General features: G+C 39.3%; 1 protein-coding gene across 2 annotated transcripts in view; it reads right to left on the bottom strand.

Annotated features, from left to right (window-relative positions):
- Positions 1-227: 227 nt before the first annotated feature.
- Positions 228-22985, bottom strand: part of LOC128693874 (uncharacterized) — a 475055-nt gene continuing 452297 nt past the window's right edge. For both annotated transcript variants that reach the window (XM_070090862.1, XM_070090861.1), the window contains exons 15-16: positions 12071-12514; positions 228-1175 (exon numbers count right to left, since the gene is read on the bottom strand). In XM_070090862.1, the coding sequence (XP_069946963.1) occupies positions 1035-1175; positions 12071-12514 (585 nt within the window). In that variant the 3' untranslated portion in view covers positions 228-1034. The remainder of the gene's footprint in view (positions 1176-12070; positions 12515-22985) is intronic.

Below are 22985 nucleotides of genomic sequence, written 5' to 3'. Positions count from 1 at the left end.
ATATATATATATATATATATATATATATATATATATATATATATATGTATATATACATACATATACATGCAGGACAAGCCACGGGACTGGGGGGTGGAAATCTTTAGCTCAAGTTCTTTCACACTTCTCAGAGCATCATCAGAAGCTGTGGAATGTTTCAAGGGAGCAGCCAAAGCAAGGAGAGAGGTCTCAGAGTAGCGTAGGTGTCACTGGCCATGGTTACCCTAAGGGTAACCATGAGACCTCTCTCCCTGCTTTGGTTGCTCCCTTGCAACATTGCACAGCTCCTGATGATGCACTGAGAAGTGTGAAAGTACTTGAGCTAAGATTTCCACCCCCCCATGGCTTGTCCTGCATAGTTAAGATCGCCCGTCTGCGACTGTTTGCATACATATACATGTATATATACATACATATACATGCTCATACACATATACATGCATGTATACGTTGTGCCAAATAGATAAAACTGGTCCATTAGCAAGAGCTAATTTAAAATTAAGTCCTTTTTAAAATTTTCTCTTATATGTTTAAAGATATATTTTTTCATTTATGTTAATGTACAAATAAATAATTTTGTACTAAAAGAACCTTAAAAAACTTACCTAACCTTATTTTAACAAGCCCAATTTAAGTTAGCCTAACCCAACTAAATATATTTTAGATAATTTTACAATAATTTAATAATAAACTAACACAATGAAATATATGTTTTTCATTAGGTTTAGAATAATTTTTGCTAAATTATTCCATACGCAAATTATTACTTGCCTTATTCGGCAAGAAGAGCGTTACTATTTAAGCCAAAATCACAAGTTTTACTTATTCGGCACGACATATACATACATATACATAAGCATATATACATGCTATATATATATATATATATATATATATATATATATATATATATATATATATATATATATATATAAATAATACTTTATAAATTAAATTACATTAATATAATTGTTTTACACTTGGCCCTCCATTTCCTTGAGTGTGAGGTGGCCGTTCCAGCCTATGAGCCAATCTCAGGAGGTGAAAGCTGCTGTTTTTTTGCGCTGCCTTTTGTTATTCTCCAATAAATAGCTCAAGTCTATTGCTCCCTTTGTTGGTAGTTGGGTAAGAAGTTTTGTTGCAACACTGTTGACTCGTACACGTTTCTTAGCTCGCTGTTGGAAAAAGAGCTACATTAATAACATAATGCATACATAATACAGAGATACATTATATAGAAATGTATAACACTTTCCCAGGAATAATAACCAAATACTTTAGTTGACCTACGTCCTGTAAAGACATGGTTAGCAGAAGATTCTTAGTGCTAGAGCAAGTGAAGTATTTTTCATCAGCTGTACCTTAAGGTGAAGGCAGAGCTTGAGGTACAGTTTCTTATAGAGGATAGCAAGAAGATTCATCCCTGAAACAAGGAAGAGCAAACCAGCTGCAATGAATAGAAATTAGTCCATGTGAAAGGAGTAAAGCTGAAGTTGAAGAAAGTTGAAAAAAAATTCTGTTGAGACTAGCAATTCCTTGGCTGTACAGTAGAACCCCGGTTATCAGCCGTAATCTGTTCCAGAAGGTTGGCCTAAATCCGAAAAGGCCGAAAACCGAAGTTATATTTCCCGTAAGAATTAACCCTTTGACTGTCACGGCCGTATATATATGTCTTACGAGGTACCGTGTTTGACGTATATATACTCATAAATTCTAGCGGCTTCAAGTCAAGCAGGAGAAAGCTGGTAGGCCCACATGTGAGAGAATGGGTCTGTGTGGTCAGTGTGCATCATATAAAAAAAATCCTGGAGCACGCAGTGCATGAGAAAAAAAAAACTCCGACCGTTTTTTTTTTAATTAAAATGCCGAATTTGTGGTCTATTTTCGTATAGTATTTATGGTTGTATTCTCGTTTTCTTGGTCTCATTTGATAGAATGGAAAACATATTATAGAAATAGAGGTGATTTTGATTGATTTTACTATAAAAAGAACCTAGAAATGGAGCTCAAAGTAGTGGAAATGTCTGATTTTTGCCAATGTTCAAAAGTAAACAAATGATGCCATTGTCCAATAAATGTCCAACTAGCCATTCTAATATGCAGTCATGAATGGGTTGATGTTATTTATACAATTATTACAGTATTGCAGTAGTCTGCATAATAGTAAGTCTGCTATTTTTTGTTTGAATAAAAATTCAAAATAGAAAGCAAGAGTAATATCAGAGGGGCCTGGAGACATGACTGATGAGCAAAGAAAATGTTATTTTACAGCCAGGAATGTCTGCATTGTTCATTCTGGAGATTATTTTGAAATTGTCATATTTTTTTAGTTTTCGTGAAATTGGCCATATTGCAAATTTCTGACCACATTATTAGGTAGTTGAAGTCGGTAAATGGGCAGTTTCTTGTACTCAATCGATAGAAAAAATGGAGTCCTAAAGAAATAGCTATGAGTTTTGGCGACTGGAACAATGGAATTAGCCGAAAATAGGGCTCAAAGTGGGCGAAATCGCCGATTTGTAAACAGCGCCGAGGTCGCTAACTTTGTGAGAGGATAATTCCGTCAGTTTTCCATCAAATTTCGTTTTTTTTTGGTGTCATTACAATCGGGAAAAGATTCTCTATCATTTCATAAGAAAAAATAATTTTTTTTTTTTAAATTTTGCGACACCAGGAGACACCTCAGGATTGGGGGTTGCGACAGTCAAAGGGTTAATGTAAATACAATTAATCCGTTCCAGACACCCTAAAATATTAACAAAAAAAAAAAAAAACATTTTTTAAAGATTAACTATAGTTTTACATACAGAAAACAAGAAATAAATATAAGGCACAAATTTTAATGATAATGAACATTCCATACCTTTATTGAAGAGACTTGTTGGCGTATTATGGGTGAGTAGGGGAGAGGGAGTTGGGAATCCCTCTCCATAAGGACTTCAGGTATCAAAACCCTCTAGGGTTACTTCCCTTCTTTGTCATTTACTGCCATAGTACATTCATTACTTACCTTAAAATATTTGTAGTCTTAATGTAGGGTGAGAGGTGAGTAGTATTTATCTGTAGGAAGTCAGTGTAGGCAGCAGTAGATGTAGGTACACATATGTAGCTCCCCCCCTGGGCTACTCTACACAGCCATATTATTACCATGTTCACTGAGTTTAACTGTTTCTAACAACTACCTTTAGATGCCATCATAAACAAAGGGAGAAGTAATGCGTAAGAAGTGCGGTGACTGTACTCGACACCAGATTCACAGTTTTCTCTAACATTGAATCAGAGAAAACATAATGTTTACTCTCCACCTGACTCACCACTCGATAGCATATAAACATTGCATGTTTATTTGCTATATGCTATGTAACGTGTTTCTTATATAATTTTGAAGAAAATATCATAGGTGGATTAATGAAAATGTCTATATTAACCTAAAACAAGACATGTAATGTGCCCAAGAGTGATTATTATTAACCATACATCGCTTATAAACAATGCATGTTTTTATATGCTATGTAACGTGTTTCTTTGGGCCCATGGTGGCTTATTTCAGAGTCGCATTCAATAAACAACCACAAAAAACAATGGATTGTAACAAAATGTTTGGATGAATGTGCGGAATGTTGCTCACTCACCCAGACACACACCCAGACTGACTCACGAATGCGGACACGTCCAACACGGCTGATTTCCGAGTTACCAACTGAAATCCAGGAGAGAATTTTGGCCAAAAAAGCAGCCGATATCCGGGGTTCCACTGTATTGCCATGTGAATTTGGTTTGGCCTTCAAGAATGTCACAACAAAAGCCACTAGTAAACAAATACTGTTGTGATGGGGGTCTCTCAGATTTAATTCATGGACGTGGCTCTTGGTAACGGACAGAAATAAAAGGCAGGTGTGCTTTCCTGGGGCTGGGATTGAGAATATAGTTACCAGATTAACTAACATTCTGATTGGTAATGGGAGCAACTCTATTATCCACCCTAAGCATTGAAAAGATGCTGGGAAGTGTAGGAGAAGTACATCAGAGGTACAGATGTGTGTGTATGAAAAACTGTATTAGGGTACTATGTATTTTTAAAATAACAGTGTTCAAGACAGTAAAGTAAAATGTGCAAATAGTATCAAGGAACATGATGCAAGAAAAACAAAATCAGAAACACTGGGCAACAATAAAACAACGAAAAAGAGTGGAAAGGCAAAGATGAACAAATTAATGATACAGGATAAAACTTTCTCAGGATATATTACTGTATACAAATAGTCGGACTTGAGTCCTGGAGATGGGAAGTACAGTGCCTGCACTCTGAAGGAGGGGTGTTAATGCTGCAGTTTAAAAACTGAAGTGTAAAGCACCCTTCTGGCAAGACAGTGATGGAGTGAATGATGGTGAAAGTTTTTCTTTTTCGGGCCACCCTGCCTTGGTGGGAATCGGCCAGTGTGATAAAAAAAAAAAAAAAAAAAAAAAAAAAAAAGTCAAATTGTCAAAGTGGGATGTTTGAATGTGCATGGATGTTGTGTGGATGATAAGAAAGAGATGATTGTGGATGTTATGAATGAGAAGAAGCTGGATGTCCTGGCTTTAAGTGAAGCAAAGCTGAAGGGGGTGGGAGAGTTTCAGTGGAGAGGAATAAATAGGATCAGGTCAGGGGTTTCAAATAGAGTTAGAGCTAAAGAAGGAGTAGCAATAATGTTGAAGGATAAGCTATGGCAGGAAAAGAGGGACTATAAATGTATTAATTCAAGGATTATGTGGAGTAAAATAAAGGTTGGATGTGAAAAAATGGGTTATAGTAAGAGTATATGCACCTGGAAAATAGAGAAGTGTAGAGGAGAGAGAGAGAGATTTTGGGAAATGTTGAGTGGGGAGTTTTGAATCAAGTGTGAGAGTACTTGTGGTTGGGCATTTCAATGCTAAAGTGGGTAAAAATGTTGTGGAGGAAGCAGTAGGTAAATTTGGGGTGCCAGGGGTAAATGAAAATGGGGAGCCTTTAATTGAGCTATGTGTAGAAAGAGGTTTGGTAATAAGTTATACATATTTTATGAAAATAGGATAAATAAATATAAAATGTAGTTTATTAAATTATGTATTGGTGGATAAAAGGTTGATGGGTAGACTCCAGGATGTACATGTTTATAGAGGGGCAACTGATATATTGGATCATTATTAGTTGTAGCTACAGTTAGAGTAAGAGTAGATGGGACAAGAGGAAAATGACAACAACAAGTAAGAGGTCAAAGTGTATAAACTAACGGAGGAGGAAGTTCGGGTGAGATACAAGCAACTATTGGCAGAAAGGTGGGCTGGTGCAAGTATGAGTAGTGGGGGGGTTGAAGAGGTTTGGAATAGTTTTAAAAATGCAGTATTAGAATGGGGGCAGAAGTTTGTGGTTATAGGAGGGTGGGGGCAGGAGGAAAGAGGACTGATTGGTAGAATGAAGTAAAGGGTGTGATAAAAGAGAAAAAGGAAGCTTATGAGAGGTTTTTACAAAGCAGAAGTATTATACGAAGAGTAGAGTATATGGAGAGTAAAAGAAAGGTGAAGAGAATGGTGAGAGAGTGCAAAAGGAGAGCAGATGATAGAGTGGGAGAGGCACCGTCAAGAAATTTCAATGAAAATACGAAAAATTTTGGAGCAAGTTAAACAAGTTAAGAAAGCCTAGGGAACGAATGGATATGTCAGTTAAAAACAGAGTAGGGGTGTTAGTAGATGGGGAGATGGAGGTATTGGGTAGATGGCAAGAATATTTTGAGGAACTTTTAAATGTCGATGAAGAAAAGGAGGCGGTAATTTCATGCACTGGCCAGGGAGGTATACCATTTTGTAGGAGTGAAGAAGAGCAGGATGTGAGTGTGGGGGAGGTACGTGAGGCACTACGAAGAATAAAAGGGGGTAAAGCAGCTGGAACTGATGGGATCATGACAGAAATGTTGAAAGCAGGGGAGGATATACTGCTGGAGTGGTTGGTTTTTTATTATCACACTGGCCGATTCCCACCAAGGCAGGGTGGCCTGAAAAAGAAAATCTTTCACCATCATACACTCCATCACTGTCTTGCCAGAAGGGTGCTTTACACTACAGTTTTTAAACTGCAACATTAACACCCCTCCTTCAGAGTGCAGGCACTGTACTTCCCATCTCCAGGACTCAAGTCCGGCCTGCCGGTTTCCCTGAACCCCTTCATAAATGTTACTTTGCTCACACTCCAACAGCACGTCAAGTATTAAAAACCATTTCTCTCCATTCACTCCTATCAAACACGCTCACGCATGCCTGCTGGAAGTCCAAGCCCCTCGCACACAAAACCTCTTTTACCCCCTCCCTCCAACCTTTCCTAGGCCGACCCCTACCCTGCCTTCCTTCCACTACAGACTGATACACTCTTGTAGTCACTCTGTTTCGCTCCATTCTCTCTACATGTCCGAACCACCTCAACAACCCTTCCTCAGCCCTCTGGACAACAGTTTTGGTAATCCCGCACCTCCTCCTAACTTCCAAACTACGAATTCTCTGCATTATATTCACACCACACATTGCCCTCAGACATGACATCTCGACTGCCTCCAGCCTTCTCCTCGCTGCAACATTCATCACCCATGCTTCACACCCATATAAGAGCGTTGGTAAAACTATACTCTCATACATTCCCCTCTTTGCCTCCAAGGACAAAGTTCTTTGTCTCCACAGACTCCTAAGTGCACCACTCACCCTTTTCCCCTCATCAATTCTATGATTCACCTCATCTTTCATAGACCCATCCGCTGACACGTCCACTCCCAAATATCTGAATACATTCACCTCCTCTATACTCTCTCCCTCCAATCTGATATCCAATCTTTCATCACCTAATCTTTTTATCCTCAAAACCTTACTCTTTCCTGTATTCACTTTTAATTTTCTTCTTTTGCACACCCTACCAAATTCATCCACCAATCTCTGCAACTTCTCTTCAGAATCTCCCAAGAGCACAGTGTCATCAGCAAAGAGCAACTGTGACAACTCCCACTTTATGTGTGATTCTTTATCTTTTAACTCCACGCCTTTTGCCAAGACCCTCGCATTTACTTCTCTTACAACCCCATCTATAAATATATTAAACAACCATGGTGACATCACACACCCTTGTCTAAGGCCTACTTTTACTGGGAAATAATTTCCCTCTTTCCTACATACTCTAACTTGAGCCTCACTATCCTCGTAAAAACTCTTCACTGCTTTCAGTAACCTACCTCCTACACCATACACCTGCAACATCTGCCACATTGCCCCCCTATCCACCCTGTCATACGCCTTTTCCAAATCCATAAATGCCACAAAGACCTCTTTAGCCTTATCTAAATACTGTTCACTTATATGTTTCACTGTAAACACCTGGTCCACACACTCCCTACCTTTCCTAAAGCCTCCTTGTTCATCTGCTATCCTATTCTCCGTCTTACTCTTAATTCTTTCAATAATAACTCTACCATACACTTTACCAGGTATACTCAACAGACTTATCCCCCTATAATTTTTGCACTCTCTTTTGTCCCCTTTGCCTTTATACAAAGGAACTATGCATGCTCTCTGCCAATCCCTAGGTACCTTACCCTCTTCCATACATTTATTAAATAATTGCACCAACCACTCCAAAACTATATCCCCACCTGATTTTAACATTTCTATCTTTATCCCATCAATCCCGGCTGCCTTACCCCCTTTCATTTTACCTACTGCCTCACGAACTTCCCCCACACTCACAACTGGCTCTTCCTCACTCCTACAAGATGTTATTCCTCCTTGCCCTATACACGAAATCACAGCTTCCCTATCTTCATCAACATTTAACAATTCCTCAAAATATTCCCTCCATCTTCCCAATACCTCTAACTCTCCATTTAATAACTCTCCTCTCCTATTTTTAACTGACAAATCCATTTGTTCTCTAGGCTTCCTTAACTTGTTAATCTCACTCCAAAACTTTTTCTTATTTTCAACAAAATTTGTTGATAACATCTCACCCACTCTCTCATTTGCTCTCTATTTACATTGCTTCACCACTCTCTTAACCTCTCTCCTTTTCTCCATATACTCTTCCCTCCTTGCATCACTTCTACTTTGTAAAAACTTCTCATATGCTAACTTTTTCTCCCTTACTGCTCTCTTTACATCATCATTCCACCAATCGCTCCTCTTCCCTCCCACACCCACTTTCCTGTAACCACAAACTTCTGCTGAACACTCTAACACTACATTTTTAAACCTACCCCATACCTCTTCGACCCCATTGCCTATGCTCTCATTAGCCCATCTATCCTCCAATAGCTGTTTATATCTTACCCTAACTGCCTCCTCTTTTAGTTTATAAACCTTCACCTCTCTCTTCCCTGATGCTTCTATTCTCCTTGTACCCCATCTACCTTTTACTCTCAGTGTAGCTACAACTAAAAAGTGATCTGATATATCTGTGGCCCCTCTATAAACATGTACATCCTGAAGTCTACTCAACAGTCTTTTATCTACCAATACATAATCCAACAAACTACTGTCATTTTGCCCTACATCATATCTTGTATACTTATTTATCCTCTTTTTCTTAAAATATGTATTACCTATAACTAAACCCCTTTCTATACAAAGTTCAATCAAAGGGCTCCCATTATCATTTACACCTGGCACCCCAAACTTAACTACCACACCCTCTCTAAAAGTTTCTCCTACTTTAGCATTCAGATCCCCTAGTGGTTGGTATTTCTGCTTAATAAATGTATGAAAGAGGGGAAGGTACCTAGGGATTGGCAGAGAGCATGTATAGTCCCTTTATATAAAGGGAAGGGGACAAAAGAGATTGTAAAAATTATAGAGGAATAAGTTTACTGAGTATACCAGGAAAAAGTGTACAGTAGGGTTATTATTGAAAGAATTAGAGGTAAGACAGAATGTAGGATTGCGGATGAGCAAGGAGGTATTACAGTGGGTAGGGGATGTGTAGATCAAGTGTTTACATTGAAGCATATATGTGAACAGTATTTAGATAAAAGTAAGGAAGTTTTTATTGCATTTATGGATTTAGAAAAGGTACATGATAGAGTGGATAGGGGAGCAATGTGGCAGATGTTGCAAGCATATGGAATAGGTGGTAAGTTACTAAATGCAGTAAAGAGTTTTTATGAGGATACTGAGGCTCAGGTTAGGGTATGTAGAGAGGGAGACTACTTCCCGGTAAAAGTAGGTCTTAGACAGGGATGTGTAATGTCACCATGGTTGTTTAATCCTTAAACGGTCCAAACATATATATACGTTTTTTCAACATTTGGAAGTATGTAAAAAAATATACATCTTTTTTTTTTTTTTTTTTACATTTGAAAATGTATAAAAAACTTTTATCTACATTTTTTTTTGTTATATTTGAAAATATGTAAAAAAAACATAGATCTACTTTTGGAGCACTACGGATTTGAACATTGATCTATTTGGACCGTTTAAGGGTTAATATATTTATAGATGGGGTTGTAAAAGAAGTAAATGCTAGGGTGTTCGGGAGAGGGGTGGGATTAAATTATGGGGAATCAAATACAAAATGGGAATAGACACAGTTACTTTGTGCTGATGATAATGTGCTTATGGGAGATTCTAAAGAAAAATTGCAAAGGTTAGTGGACGAGTTTGGGAAAGTATGTAAAGGTAGAAAGTTGAAAGTGAACATAGAAAAGAGTAAGGTGATGAGGATATCAAATGATTTAGATAAAGAAAAATTGGATATCAAATTGGGGAGGAGTAGTATGGAAGAAGTGAATGTTTTCAGATATTTGGGAGTTGACGTGTCGGCGGATGGATTTATGAAGGACGAGGTTAATCATAGAATTGAAGAAGGAAAAAAGGCGAGTGGTGCGTCGAGGTATATGTGGAGACAAAAAACATTATCTATGGAGGCAAAGAAGGGAATGTATAAAAGTATAGTAGTACCAACACTCTTATATGGGTGTGAAGCTTGGGTTGTAAATGTTGCAGCGAGGAGGCGGTTGGAGGCAGTGGAGATGTCCTGTCTAAGAGCAATGTGTGGTGTGAATATTATGCAGAAAATTCGGAGTGTGGAAATTAGAAGAAGGTATGGAGTTAATAAAAGTATTAGTCAGAGGGATGAAGAGGGGTTGCTGAGGTAGTTTGGTCACTTAGAGAGAATGGATCAAAGTAGAATGACATGGAGAGCGTATAAATCTGTAGGGTAAGGAAGGCGGGGTAGGGATTGTCCTCGAAAAGGTTGGAGGGAGGGGGTAAAGGAGGTTTTGTGGGCGAGGGGCTTGGACTTCCAGCAAGCGTGCATGAGCGTGTCAGATAGGAGTGAATGGAGACATATGGTATTTGGGACCTGATGAGCTGTTGGAGCATGAGCAGGGTAATATTTAGTGAAGGGATTCAGGGAAACCAGTTATTTTTGTATAGCCGGACTTGAGTCCTGGAAATGGGAAGTATAATGCCTGCACTCTAAAGGAGAGGTTTTGGATATTGGCAGTTTGAGGGATATGTTGTGTATCTTTATACGTATATGTTTCTAAACTGTTGTATTCTGAGCACCTCTGCAAAAACAATGGGAGACGGCCGACTTGTTGAAAAAAAAAAAAATAGTCGTAGAACTAGAAACAAAATGAACAAACCAAGATTAATTGCAAGTACAATAAATACTACAAATACTGCAAAGACAGTGATTATGTATGAGCGAGGTGAAAGTGTTGAATGATGAAGAAGTATTTTCTTTTTGGGGATTTTCTTTCTTTTAGAGTCACCCTGCCTCGGTGGGAGATGGCTGACTTGTTGGAAAAAAAGAAATATTACAATAGCTGAAACTAGGTTTAATTTGAAGAATTGAGACATACCTGCCACATTGATAAATATAAGAAAGGGAGTGGAGTAGCACACTGTTAGAAAACTTAAGTAGCACATTAATATTAACATAATCCCTGAAGAAAATAACAATGAATTTATTTGGCTGCAATTTTTTGAGGGAAATAAAAAACTGATTGTAGGTAAACCAAGGTACAGGTAGGGTTTGAACCTATGAGCAGCACGTTAAGCCACTGGGTCAGGTGGCTACAATAAGATTCTTCCAACTAGGTATAATTTATACACCATAGGGAGGTTAGCACGGGGCCCCACTGCGACCACAAATGCAAGTTTTTACAGATGAATCTCCTGGCGGATGACGAACTCTAGCTTGTGTCCCCTCAAAGTGAGTTATGATGATGGCTTTCCAAGATCTTTATTGATTTCATCATTAAAGATCTGTACTCTAAAGGAGGGGTTGGGGATATTAGCAGTTTGGAGGGATATGTTGTGTATCTATATACATATATACTTCTGAACTGTTGTATCCTGGGCACCTCTGCAAAAAGTGATTATGTGTGAGTGAGGTTAAAGTGTTGAATGATGATGAAAGTATTTTCTTTTTGGGTCACTCTGCCTCGGTGGGAGATGGCCGACTTGTAGTAGTAGTAAAAAAAAAAAAAAAAAAAAAAAAAAAAAAAAAAAAAAAAAAAAAAAAAAAAAAAAAATCTTTGCTGAACTAATGAAATTTCTGATCTTCATTAACTGATGAATACAATTAACACAATAAACAAGCTTTAAGCATTCCCAAGCCAGAGGCCATGCTGTAAACCCACTGCGAAGAGGAGGATCCTCTTCTAGTAATTAGCATTCATTTTTGCAAGCAATAGAGGATAAAAGAAATTTACAGCTTTACCATCAAGCTAATTAACTTTAAAAGCAATACAGCTAAGATATCTTTAATGTAAATGACTACAGTAATTTTAAAATAAAAAACTAAAATTTTTATATGAATTTGACTTTGTGGTACATACAGAAGATTTCTAAATGGAAGGTAGACATACCAAAGACCTCATGCAAAGCAGGAAAAACCACAGAAAACCAGCAAACACACAAGACATGCTCCAAACATCAAGCTGATGTTATTTGCTAATTCCCATATGTTATAATCTGTGTCAGCTTTGGTGTGAGGAACTTAAACCCAAGAAAAGCCAAGGGTGGTTGGGTGCCAGCTATCACATGCCTTTTGTGCCCTGGCCTCAGCTCTTACAGTAGCCAGTGGGGTGTGGTCATCTATCTCGTCAGGAGGTGGAACTCCTCGGTCACGAGATCTGCTGCTCCTGCTGCTGCCACCACCCCCATTATTGTTGTTGTTGTTGCTGCTGTTGTTGTTGTTGTTGTTGCTGCTGGTGCTACTGCTGCTGGTGCTACTGTTGCTGCTGCTGCTGTTGCTGCTGCCACTGCTGCTGCTGCTGTTGGTAGTATCACTGTTATTACTGGTAGTACCAGTACTGTGAGTTGCAATAGCCTTTGTAGTTGTCGTGGAACTGCTAGTAGCTGCAGTGTTTGCAGAGCTTGAAGAGCTGTTGTTACTATTGCCACTGCTGGAATAACTGCTGTTGCTACTACCACGTTCTTCCGAGCCTCCACGACAATCTTTTGATCCTCCACTGCTTCCACTCCGACCTCTACTGTTTGATATTACTTCATGAGGCTGAAAAATGACAAAATATAATGTAGTGATCAACAAGAGAAATTATGTAAGAATACAAACAGATATTGTTCTATCACATTAAGAGTGATCAAAGAAGTTATTCCCAATCTCCTATTGTAATGTATCTTAAAATGCAATTAATTTTAACCCTTTGACTGTTTCTGACGTATAAATACGTCTTACGAGCCAATGTTTCTGACGTATTTATACGCATAAATTCTAGCAGCTTCAAATCAAGCAGGAGAAAGCTGGTAGGCCCACATGTGAGAGAATGGGTCTCCATGGTCAGTGTGCACCATATAAAAAAAATCGGGGAGCCAGTGGTGCATTGTGGGAATGCCATTTCAGTTGTCATTTTTCAGCATGTCTAGCGGTAAGAAATATGTGATTCCCCAGCAAATCTGGGACTCTTCTCTTCCCAAGTGATGCTCTAACACAGATGGAAGTGTCAGTGAAGATCAATTTCATGATTTGGAGGAGTTTGAGACCAAAAGCAATGGAGGAGGAGGAGGGGGAGGAGGGGAGGAAGAGGAGGAGGAGGAGGAGGAGGAGGAGGAGGAGGAGGAGGAGGGAAGGAAGAGGAGGAGGAGGAGGAGGAGGAGGAGGAGGAGGAGAAGAGGAGGAGGAGGAGGAGGAGGAAGAAGAAGATGTAATAATATTGTTCCCTTGAAGCAAGAAAAAAAAAAGTCCACCCCATGACAGTGACAAGATAAGGGGAGATAACATCTGATAAGAGCTGACTTTGATGAGGGTAAAGGAGGGTAATATTACATGACCATTGCCCTCCCTTTGTTTTTGCTGGTACACAAACATTTCTGTCTGTCTATTTGTCTGTCTGTCAAGCTCCCTGTCTGTCCATCTAGCTCTCTGTCTCAGAGAGAGCCACAAGACTGTGTCATCACGTTTACTCACATCTTCAAGCAGAGTATAGCACTTTGTCTGGATTTCTTGGGTTATCCTAGGTAATTTACACTATGTATACTTGTATTTATGTGTACCTGTGAGACAGAGATAGGCAGACAGATAGAAAGAGAGACAGATTGAAAGATATAAAATGAGGGAGAAAGATAATTAGATAGAATGGAGGAGGGGAAGCAGCATCCGACCCCATTGTTTTGACAGGCTGTAGGGTAGTGACTAATGACACAATATGTCACTTTGACAGCTGCCGACTCCTGACTCAAAACAATTATAAGCCACACACTCGTACACAAGGAGGAGGAGGAGGAGGAAGAAGAAGAAGAGGAGGAAGAAGAAGAAGAGGAGGAAGAAGAAGAGGAGGAGGAAGAAGAAGAGGAGGAAGAGGAGGAGGAAGAGGAGGAGGAAGAGGAGGAGGAAGAGGAGGAAGAGGAGGAGGAAGAGGAGGAGGAAGAGGAGGAGGAAGAGGAGGAGGAAGAGGAGGAGGAAGAGGAGGAGGAAGAGGAGGAGGAAGAGGAGGAGGAAGAGGAGGAGGAAGAGGAGGAGGAAGAGGAGGAAGAGGAGGAGGAAGAGGAGGAGGAAGAGGAGGAGGAAGAGGAAGAGGAGGAAGAGGAAGAGGAAGAAGAAGAAGAATTGTTTGTTTGTTTTTGTAAACAAGTTTTGTAAACAATATATTGATAATTATGTTTGTGTGCTTGTTGTGTTGTATACAACGAGTGTATATATATACATTGCACCTTACTTTGGTCTCATAGGCCACATAAGTTATGTGAAAAAATAAAATAGTGAAAAAAACAAAAAACCTTCAATTACAAGTAAACTAAAGTTTACCGGGTGAGCGGCAGTCGCCGCTGTTGCCATACGCGGCTCATTTTCTTCAAACTTCATGGCTCTATATCTCGGTAAGTACCGATGGCAAAAATTTTTTTTTTGGACTAAAACACTCAGAAAAATAATCTTAACATTTTCATAAGAAAAAATAATTTTTTTTTTTTTTGAATATTTGGCGACATAGAATGACAGTTTCAGAGAGGGACCTGAAACAGTCAAAGGGTTAAATAAGCAAATTTTTCTTCTTTCCACTAACCCACTGCTGTGTTTCTTTGCTCTCTTCGCTTTTCTTGCACTTATTTAGTACTACTTATTCCTACAACCTCTAACACACACTGTAAGGTACAATACAGCCTCTCCTCACTTAGTAATGCACTCGTTTACCGACGACTCAGACTTATGACAGGCTCTTTGACCAGTATTAATACCTAAATAATGTATGTTAGAGCTGATTTCCTCTATTCTGTTTATTACAATGTACAGTACACTACTGTAATAACATTTAAAATATACCAGAAATGCTATAAATGGTGCAAAGGTGACATTAAAACAATATCAAAGATGGTTGACACAAACCCACTACCATTATAATATGCCCCTCAAAGTCCAACAATTACCAGACTTATATGGTCCTAGGTTACCAGACCTTAATCCTAAAAATGACAACAGTGCAACAATTTCAAATAGCAGATATCATATACTGTACAGCCTCTCCTCACTTAACGACGGATATCCGTTCCTAAGACCTCATCGGTAAACGAATTCGTCATAAAAGGTTATAATGACACAAAGGCCATACAAACCCAGGATAAATATAATATTAATAATTTTGGAGACTTTAGAAAGGGTAGAGGATGTGTAGATCAAGTGTTTACACTGAAGGCTATACGTGAACAATATTTAGATAAAGGTAGGGAAGTTTTTGTTGCTTTTATGGATTTAGAAAAGGCATATGATAAGGAAGCTATGTGGCAGATGCTGCAAGTGTATGGAATAGGTAGTAAGTTACTAAATGCTGTAAAATTATTATGAGGATAGTGAGGCTCAGGTTAGGGCATGTAAGAGAGAGAGAGAGAGAGATATTCCTTGCCAGTAAAAGTAGGCTTCAGACAGGAGTGTGTAATATCACCATTGTTGTTTAACATACTTATAGATGGAGTTGTGAAAGAAGTACAGTGGAACCTTGGTTTTTGTCTTTAATTTGTTCCAGAGAGTCTGACGAAAACCAAATTCAACATAAACTGAAGCAATATTTCCCGTAAGAAGTAATGTAAATCCAATTAATCCGTTCCAGACACCCAAAAATTTCACCTTTCACCACATCGGCCGTATCCCACCGAGGCGGGGTGGCCCAAAAGGAAAAATGAAAGTTTCTCCTTTTACATTTAGTAATATATACAGAAGAAGGGGTTACTAACCCCTTGCTCCCGGCATTTTAGTTGCCTTTTACGACATGCATGGCTTACAGAGGAAGAATTCTGTTCCACTTTCCCATGGAGAACACCCAAAAATATTAACAAAAAATACACTTTATAGAGAATAACTATTGTTTTATATACAGAAAACAATGAGAAATTAATATAACGCACTAATGAAATGGATAAATGAACATTTAAATCACTTTTACCTTTACTGAAGACTTTTGTTGGCGTATGGAAGACGGTGAGGAGGGGAGAGGTTATCTCTACCACCATCACAACCACTACCACCCTCTACCACCATCACTACCACCCTCCACCACAATCACTACCACCTTCTACCACAATCACAACCACCCTCTACCACCATCACTATCACCCTCTACCACCATCACTTACACCCTATACCACTATCACTACCACCTTCTACTGCTATCATACCACCCTCTATCACAACCACTACCACCCTCTACCACCATCGAATTCTATTGTGTTTGTCACCTTCTTTATCAAAGGGCTGGCACTTGGAACTTTCTTTGGCCCCGTGGTGGCATATTTAGCAGTCACACTCAATAAACAGGCACAAAAACAATGGATTATTACGAAATGTTTCGTATGAATGCGCATTGTAATGTTCAATTGACGAGAAACAAAGCCAGACTGACTCAGAATGCGTACGTAGGATGCTGTGTGTGAGTGTGGACAGACAAACACGTTCAGTATGGCGGACAAAAACCGAAGTGATGAACGAAAACTGGGACAATATTTTGACGAAAAAAGCCATTGAAAACCAAATTCGACGAAAACCAGGGCAAATGAAAACTCAGGTTCTACTGTAAATGCTAGGATGTTGGGGAGAGTGGATTAAATTATGGGGAATCAAATACGTACAGGTCCGCCATCACAAATCTGGCAATCAGTTATTCGGCACTAATTTTGGCTAGCATAATTTCAAATTTCCAGGGTCGCCGCACCAACCTGCTGGTACTGTTTGGTGGCGCTACTTGCTGCATAAGTCATTCCAATTTCTTTTTCTCCATTTATTGTTATAACCTGCTTACTTTTAGCCCTAGCAATGGTTCCAATGAATAAAAGAAATGCTTCTCATTATGTAAAGCACCGACACATTACATTGTCCATTAAAGATAAAGTGGCTTTGAAGCCACTGTCGGTTGCCATGAGCTCAGCCTCATGATGCAGGAGAATATCCTTTATTATTACGCTAATATCAACACTACAGCTTATTTGCCTATCACAACTGATCTAATATGACATAATAAACAATATAAATAACATAAAACATGTTAAATACTCCAGAATAAATAATATTTGGCATAACACAAAGCAGTTCGACGGAGGAATGAAGAGGATTTTTTTTTTATTAACACACTGGCTGATTCCCACCAAGGCAGGGTGGCCCGAAAAAGAAAAACTTTCACCATCATTCACTCCTTCACTGTCTTGCCAGAAGGGTGCTTTACACTACAGTTTTTAAACTGCAACATTAACACCCCTCCTTCAGAGTGCAGGCACTATACTTCCCATCTCCAGGACTCAAGTCCGGCCTGCCGGTTTCCCTGAATCTCTTTATAAATGCTACTTTGCTCACACTCCAACAGCACGTCAAGTATTAAAAACCATTTTTCTCCATTCACTCCTATCAAACACGCTCACGCATGCCTGCTGGAAGTCCAAGCCCCTCGCACACAAAAACCTCCTTTACCCCCTCCCTCCAACCTTTCCTAGGCCGACCCCTACCCCACCTTCCTTCCACTGCAGACTGATTATATTCTGCATTATATTCACACCACACATTGCCCTCAGACATGACATCTCCACTGCCTCCAGCCTTCTCCTCGCTGCAACATTCATCACCCATGCTTCACACCCATATAAGAGCGTTGGTAAAACTATACTCTCATACATTCCCCTCTTTGCCTCCAAGGACAAAGTTCCTTGTCTCCACAGACTCCTAAGTGCACCGCTCACCCTTTTCCCCTCATCTATTCTATGATTCACCTCATCTTTCATAGACCCATCCGCTGACACGTCCACTCCCAAATATCTGAATACATTCACCTCCTCCATACTCTCTCCCTCCAATCTGATATCCAATCTTTCATCACCTAATCTTTTTGTTATCCTCATAACCTTACTCTTTCCTGTATTCACTTTTAATTTTCTTCTTTTGCATACCCTACCAAATTCATCCACCAACCTCTGCAACTTCTCTTCAGAATCTCCCAAGAGCACAGCGTCATCAGCAAAGAACAACTGTGACAACTCCCACTTCATGTGTAATTCTTTATCTTTTAACTCCACGCCTCTTGCCAAGACCCTCGCATTTACTTCTCTTACAACCCCATCTATAAATATATTAAACAACCACGGTGACATCACACATCCTTGTCTAAGGCCTACTTTTACTGGGAAATAATCTCCCTCTTTCCTACATACTCTAACTTGAGCCTCACTATCCTCGAAAAAACTCTTCACTGCTTTCAGTAACCTACCTCCTACACCATACACCTGCCACATTGCCCCCCTATCCACCCTGTCATACGCCTTTTCCAAATCCATAAATGCCACAAAAACCTCTTTAGCCTTATCTAAATACTGTTCACTTATATGTTTCACTGTAAACACCTGGTCCACACACCCCCTACCTTTCCTAAAGCCTCCTTGTTCATCTGCTATCCTATTCTCCATCTTACTCTTAATTCTTTCAATAATAACTACCATACACTTTACCAGGTATACTCAACAGACTTATCCCCCTATAATTTTTGCACTGTCTTTTGTCCCCTTTGCCTTTATACAAAGGAACTATGCATGCTCTCTGCCAATCCCTAGGTACCTTACCCTCTTCCATACATTTATTAAATAATTGCACCAACCACTCCAAAACTATATCCCCACCTGCTTTTAACATTATCTTTATCCCAACAATCCCGGCTGCCTTACCCCTTTTCATTTTACCTACTGCCTCACGAACTTCCCCCACACTCACAACTGGCTCTTCCTCACTCCTACAAGATGTTATTCCTCCTTGCCCTATACACAAAATCACAGCTTCCCTATCTTCATCAACATTTAACAATTCCTCAAAATATTCCCTCCATCTTCCCAATACCTCTAACTCTCCTCTCCTATTTTTAACTGACAAATCCATTTGGGGAGGAGGAGTATGGAAGAAGTGAATGTTTTTCAGATACTTGGGAGTTGACGTGTCTGCGGATGGATTTATGAAGGATGAGGTTAATCATAGAATTGATGAGGGAAAAAAGGTGAGTGGTGCATTGAGGTATATGTGGAGTCAAAAAACGTTATCTATGGAGGCAAAGAAGGGAATGTATGAAAGTATAGTAGTACCAACACTCTTATATGGATGTGAAGCTTGGGTGGTAAATGCAGCAGCGAGGAGACGGTTGGAGGCAGTGGAGATGTCCTGTCTAAGGGCAATGTGTGGTGTAAATATTATGCAGAAAATTCGGAGTGTGGAAATTAGGAGAAGGTGTGGAGTTAATAAAAGCATTAGCCAGAGGGCAGAAGAGGGGTTGTTGAGGTGGTATGGTCATTTAGAGAGAATGGATCAAAGTAGAATGACATGGAAAGCATATAAATCTATAGGGGAAGGAAGGAGGGGTAGGGGTCGTCCTCGAAAAGGTTTGAAAGAGGGGGTAAAGGAGGTTTTGTGGGCAAGGGGCTTGGACTTCCAGCAAGCGTGCATGAGCGTATTAGATAGGAGTGAATGGAGGCGAATGATACTTGGGACCTGACGATCTGTTGGAGTGTGAGCAGGGTAATATTTAGTGAAGGGATTCAGGGAAACCGGTTATTTTCATATAGTCGGACTTGAGTCCTGGAAATGGGAAGTACAATGCCTGCACTTTAAAGGAGGGGTTTGGGATATTGGCAGTTTGGAGGGATATGTTGTGTATCTTTATACATATATGCTTCTGAACTGTTGTATTCTGAGCACCTCTGCAAAAGCAGTGATAATGTGTGAGTGTGGTGAAAGTGTTGAATGATGATGAAAGTATTTTCTTTTTGGGGATTTTCTTTCTTTTTTGGGTCACCCTGCCTCGGTGGGAGACGGCCGACTTGTTGAAAAAAAAAAAAAAAAATCCATTTGTTCTCTAGGCTTCCTTAACTTGTTATTCTCACTCCAAAACTTTTTCTTATTTTCAAAAAAATTTGTTGATAACATCTCACCCACTCTCTCGTTTGCTTTCTTTTTACATTGCTTCACCACTCTCTTAACCTCTCTCTTTTTCTCCATATACTCTTCCCTCCTTGCATCGCTTCTACTTTGTAAAAACTTCTCATATGCTAACTTTTTCTCCCTTACTACTCTCTTTACATCATCATTCCACCAATCGCTCCTCTTCCCTCCCGCACCCACTTTCCTATAACCACAAACTTCTGCTGAACACTCTAACACTACATTTTTAAACCTACCCCATACCTTTTCAGCTATTGGAGGATAGCCCATCTATCCTCCAATAGCTGTTTATATCTTACCCTAACTGCCTCCTCTTTTAGTTTTATGAAGAGGATATGGTATACAAATACCATTCTCCTATCCCTGACTTGGGGCTTATATTAGAGAAAATGGAGTATAACACAGGGCTAACTGTGATATACACTCGTACTGCACCATAAACATGAAACAAAAAAGCTGTTTTCACACATAGCAGCATATGTGTAGAGAACCTAGGATAACCCAAAAAAGTCAACGTGGCTTATTTCTAGTACCTGGCTTGGGTTAGCCATATATGATTTTTGGTAAATATTCGATTCCCCGCTAGGGTAGAAACATTAGGCGTGTTTCTTTACACCTGTTGTCTATGTTCACCCATCAGTACATGGGTACCTGGGTGTTAGCCGACTAGTGTGGGCGTTATCCTGGGACACTGACCTAATTTTCTTGAAAACTCTGCATAACAAGCAGCTTTCTATACAGCAGTATGTCACTGATGTCAGCTATGTCTGTATACCTTGTACATGTTTTTTTTTTTTTTTTTTTTTTTTTTTTATTTTCAACAAGTCGGCCGTCTCCCACCGAGGCAGGGTGACCCAAAAAAGAAAGAAAATCCCCAAAAAGAAAATACTTTCATCATCATTCAACACTTTCACCACACTCGCACATTATCACTGTTTTTGCAGAGGTGCTCAGAAATACAACAGTCTAGAAGCATAAACATATAAAGATACACAACATATCCCTCCAAACTGCCAATATCCCAAACCCCTCCTTTAAAGTGCAGGCATTGTACTTCCCATTTCCAGGACTCAAGTCCGACTATATGAAAATAACCGGTTTCCCTGAATCCCTTCACTAAATATTACCCTGCTCACACTCCAACAGATCGTCAGGTCCCAAGTACCATTCGTCTCCATTCACTCCTATCTAACACGCTCACGCACGCTTGCTGGAAGTCCAAGCCCCTTACCCACAAAACCTCCTTTACCCCCTCTCTCCAACCCTTTCGAGGACGACCCCTACCCCGCCTTCCTTCCCCTATAGATTTATATGCTTTCCATGTCATTCTACTGTGATCCATTCTCTCTAAATGACCAAACCACCTCAACAACCCCTCTTCTGCCCTCTGACTAATACTTTTATTAACTCCACACCTTCTCCTAATTTCCACACTCCGAATTTTCTGCATAATATTTACACCACACATTGCCCTTAAACAGGACATCTCCGCTGCCTCCAACCGTCTCCTCGCTGCTGCATTTACCACCCAAGCTTCACACCCATATAAGAGTGTTGGTACTACTATACTTTCATACATTCCCTTCTTTGCCTCCATAGATAACGTTTTTTGACTCCACATATACCTCAACGCTTAACGATCACCTTCCAATGCGACCAATTATGTAAGTGTATTTATGTAAGTGCGTTTGTACATGTATGTTTGGGGGTCTGAAATGGACTAATCTACTTCACAACATTCCTTATGGGAACAAATTCGGTCAGTACTGGCACCTGAACATACTTCTGGAATGAAAAAATATCCTTAACTGGGGGTCCACTGTATTATTATTATTATTATTTTCTCAATTGTTTGTTGGGTTATCTTATTGAAACTTGGGCAATGTATGATGGAAAGATACTTCTTAACATACACCAAAAATGAAAGAAATCAGACAATAAATAGTGGAGCTCACTTCTCAGCCATTAGCGGCCGCTTAGCGGTATATCTTTGTATGGTTTTTATGGTTATATTCTCATTTTTTCGGTCTCATTTGATAGAATGAAAGATATATTACAGAAATAGATATGATTTTGATTGCTTTCATGACGAAAAGTACCTTGAAATTACGCTCACAGCAGCGAAAATGTTCTATTCTTTAGCGAGGTCAAGAGTAAACAAATGACGTCACCATCTAATACCTGTCCACCTGCCAGTCCAAATTCCAATACGGAGTTAAGAATGGGTTGACATTATTTATACAAATTATTACAATAATGCAGCAGTCTGCATAACAGTAAATCTTCTATTTTTTTGTAAATAAAAATTCCAAATGGTAAGCAAGAGTAATATAAGAGGGGCCTGTAGCCATGACTAATGAGCAGAGAAAATGTTATTTTAGTGCCAGGAATGTCTGCATTGTTTATTCTGGACCCTATTTTGAAATTGGCATCTGTTGAAATTTGTGTGAAATTGGCCAAATTGCCAATTTCTGACCACTTTATTGGGTAGTTGAAATAAGTGAATGGGTGGTTTCTTGTACTCAGTTGACTGACTAGAAGTAAGTAAATAAGTAAGTTTATTCAGGTATACACAAATAGTTACACAGATTATCATACATAGCAGTGTATGTATAGAGAACCTAGGATAACCCAAAAAAGTCAGACAAAGTGACTTATTTCCAGTACCTGGCTTGGGCTTGCCACATATGATTTTTGGTAAATATTTTTTGTTCTCAGTTGTTTGTTGGGCTATCTCATTGAAACTTGGGCAATGTATGATGGAAAGATGCTTCTTAACTTACGACAAAAATAAAAAAGACGGACGATAAATAAGGGAGTTCACTTCTCAGCCATTAGCCGCCTCTTTGCAGTATATTTTCGTATGGTTTTTATGATTGTATTCTCGTTTTTTTACTCATTTGATAGAATGCAAGATATAATTACAGAAATAGACATGATTTTGATTGCTTTCATGACGAAAAGTACCTTGAAATTGAGCTCAAAGTAGCGGAAATGTTCGATTTTTGCCGATGTTCAATGAACTTTGTGTAAGTCAAGTTGGTTAATTTTATTAAGTGTATTCTAACCTAACCACTCT

This window comes from Cherax quadricarinatus, chromosome 33 (genome assembly GCF_038502225.1).
Source record: "Cherax quadricarinatus isolate ZL_2023a chromosome 33, ASM3850222v1, whole genome shotgun sequence".
NCBI classification, from domain to species: domain Eukaryota; kingdom Metazoa; phylum Arthropoda; class Malacostraca; order Decapoda; family Parastacidae; genus Cherax; species Cherax quadricarinatus.
Note: the sequence above shows the minus strand (reverse complement) of the source record. Positions and strands in the feature narration are given on the sequence as shown.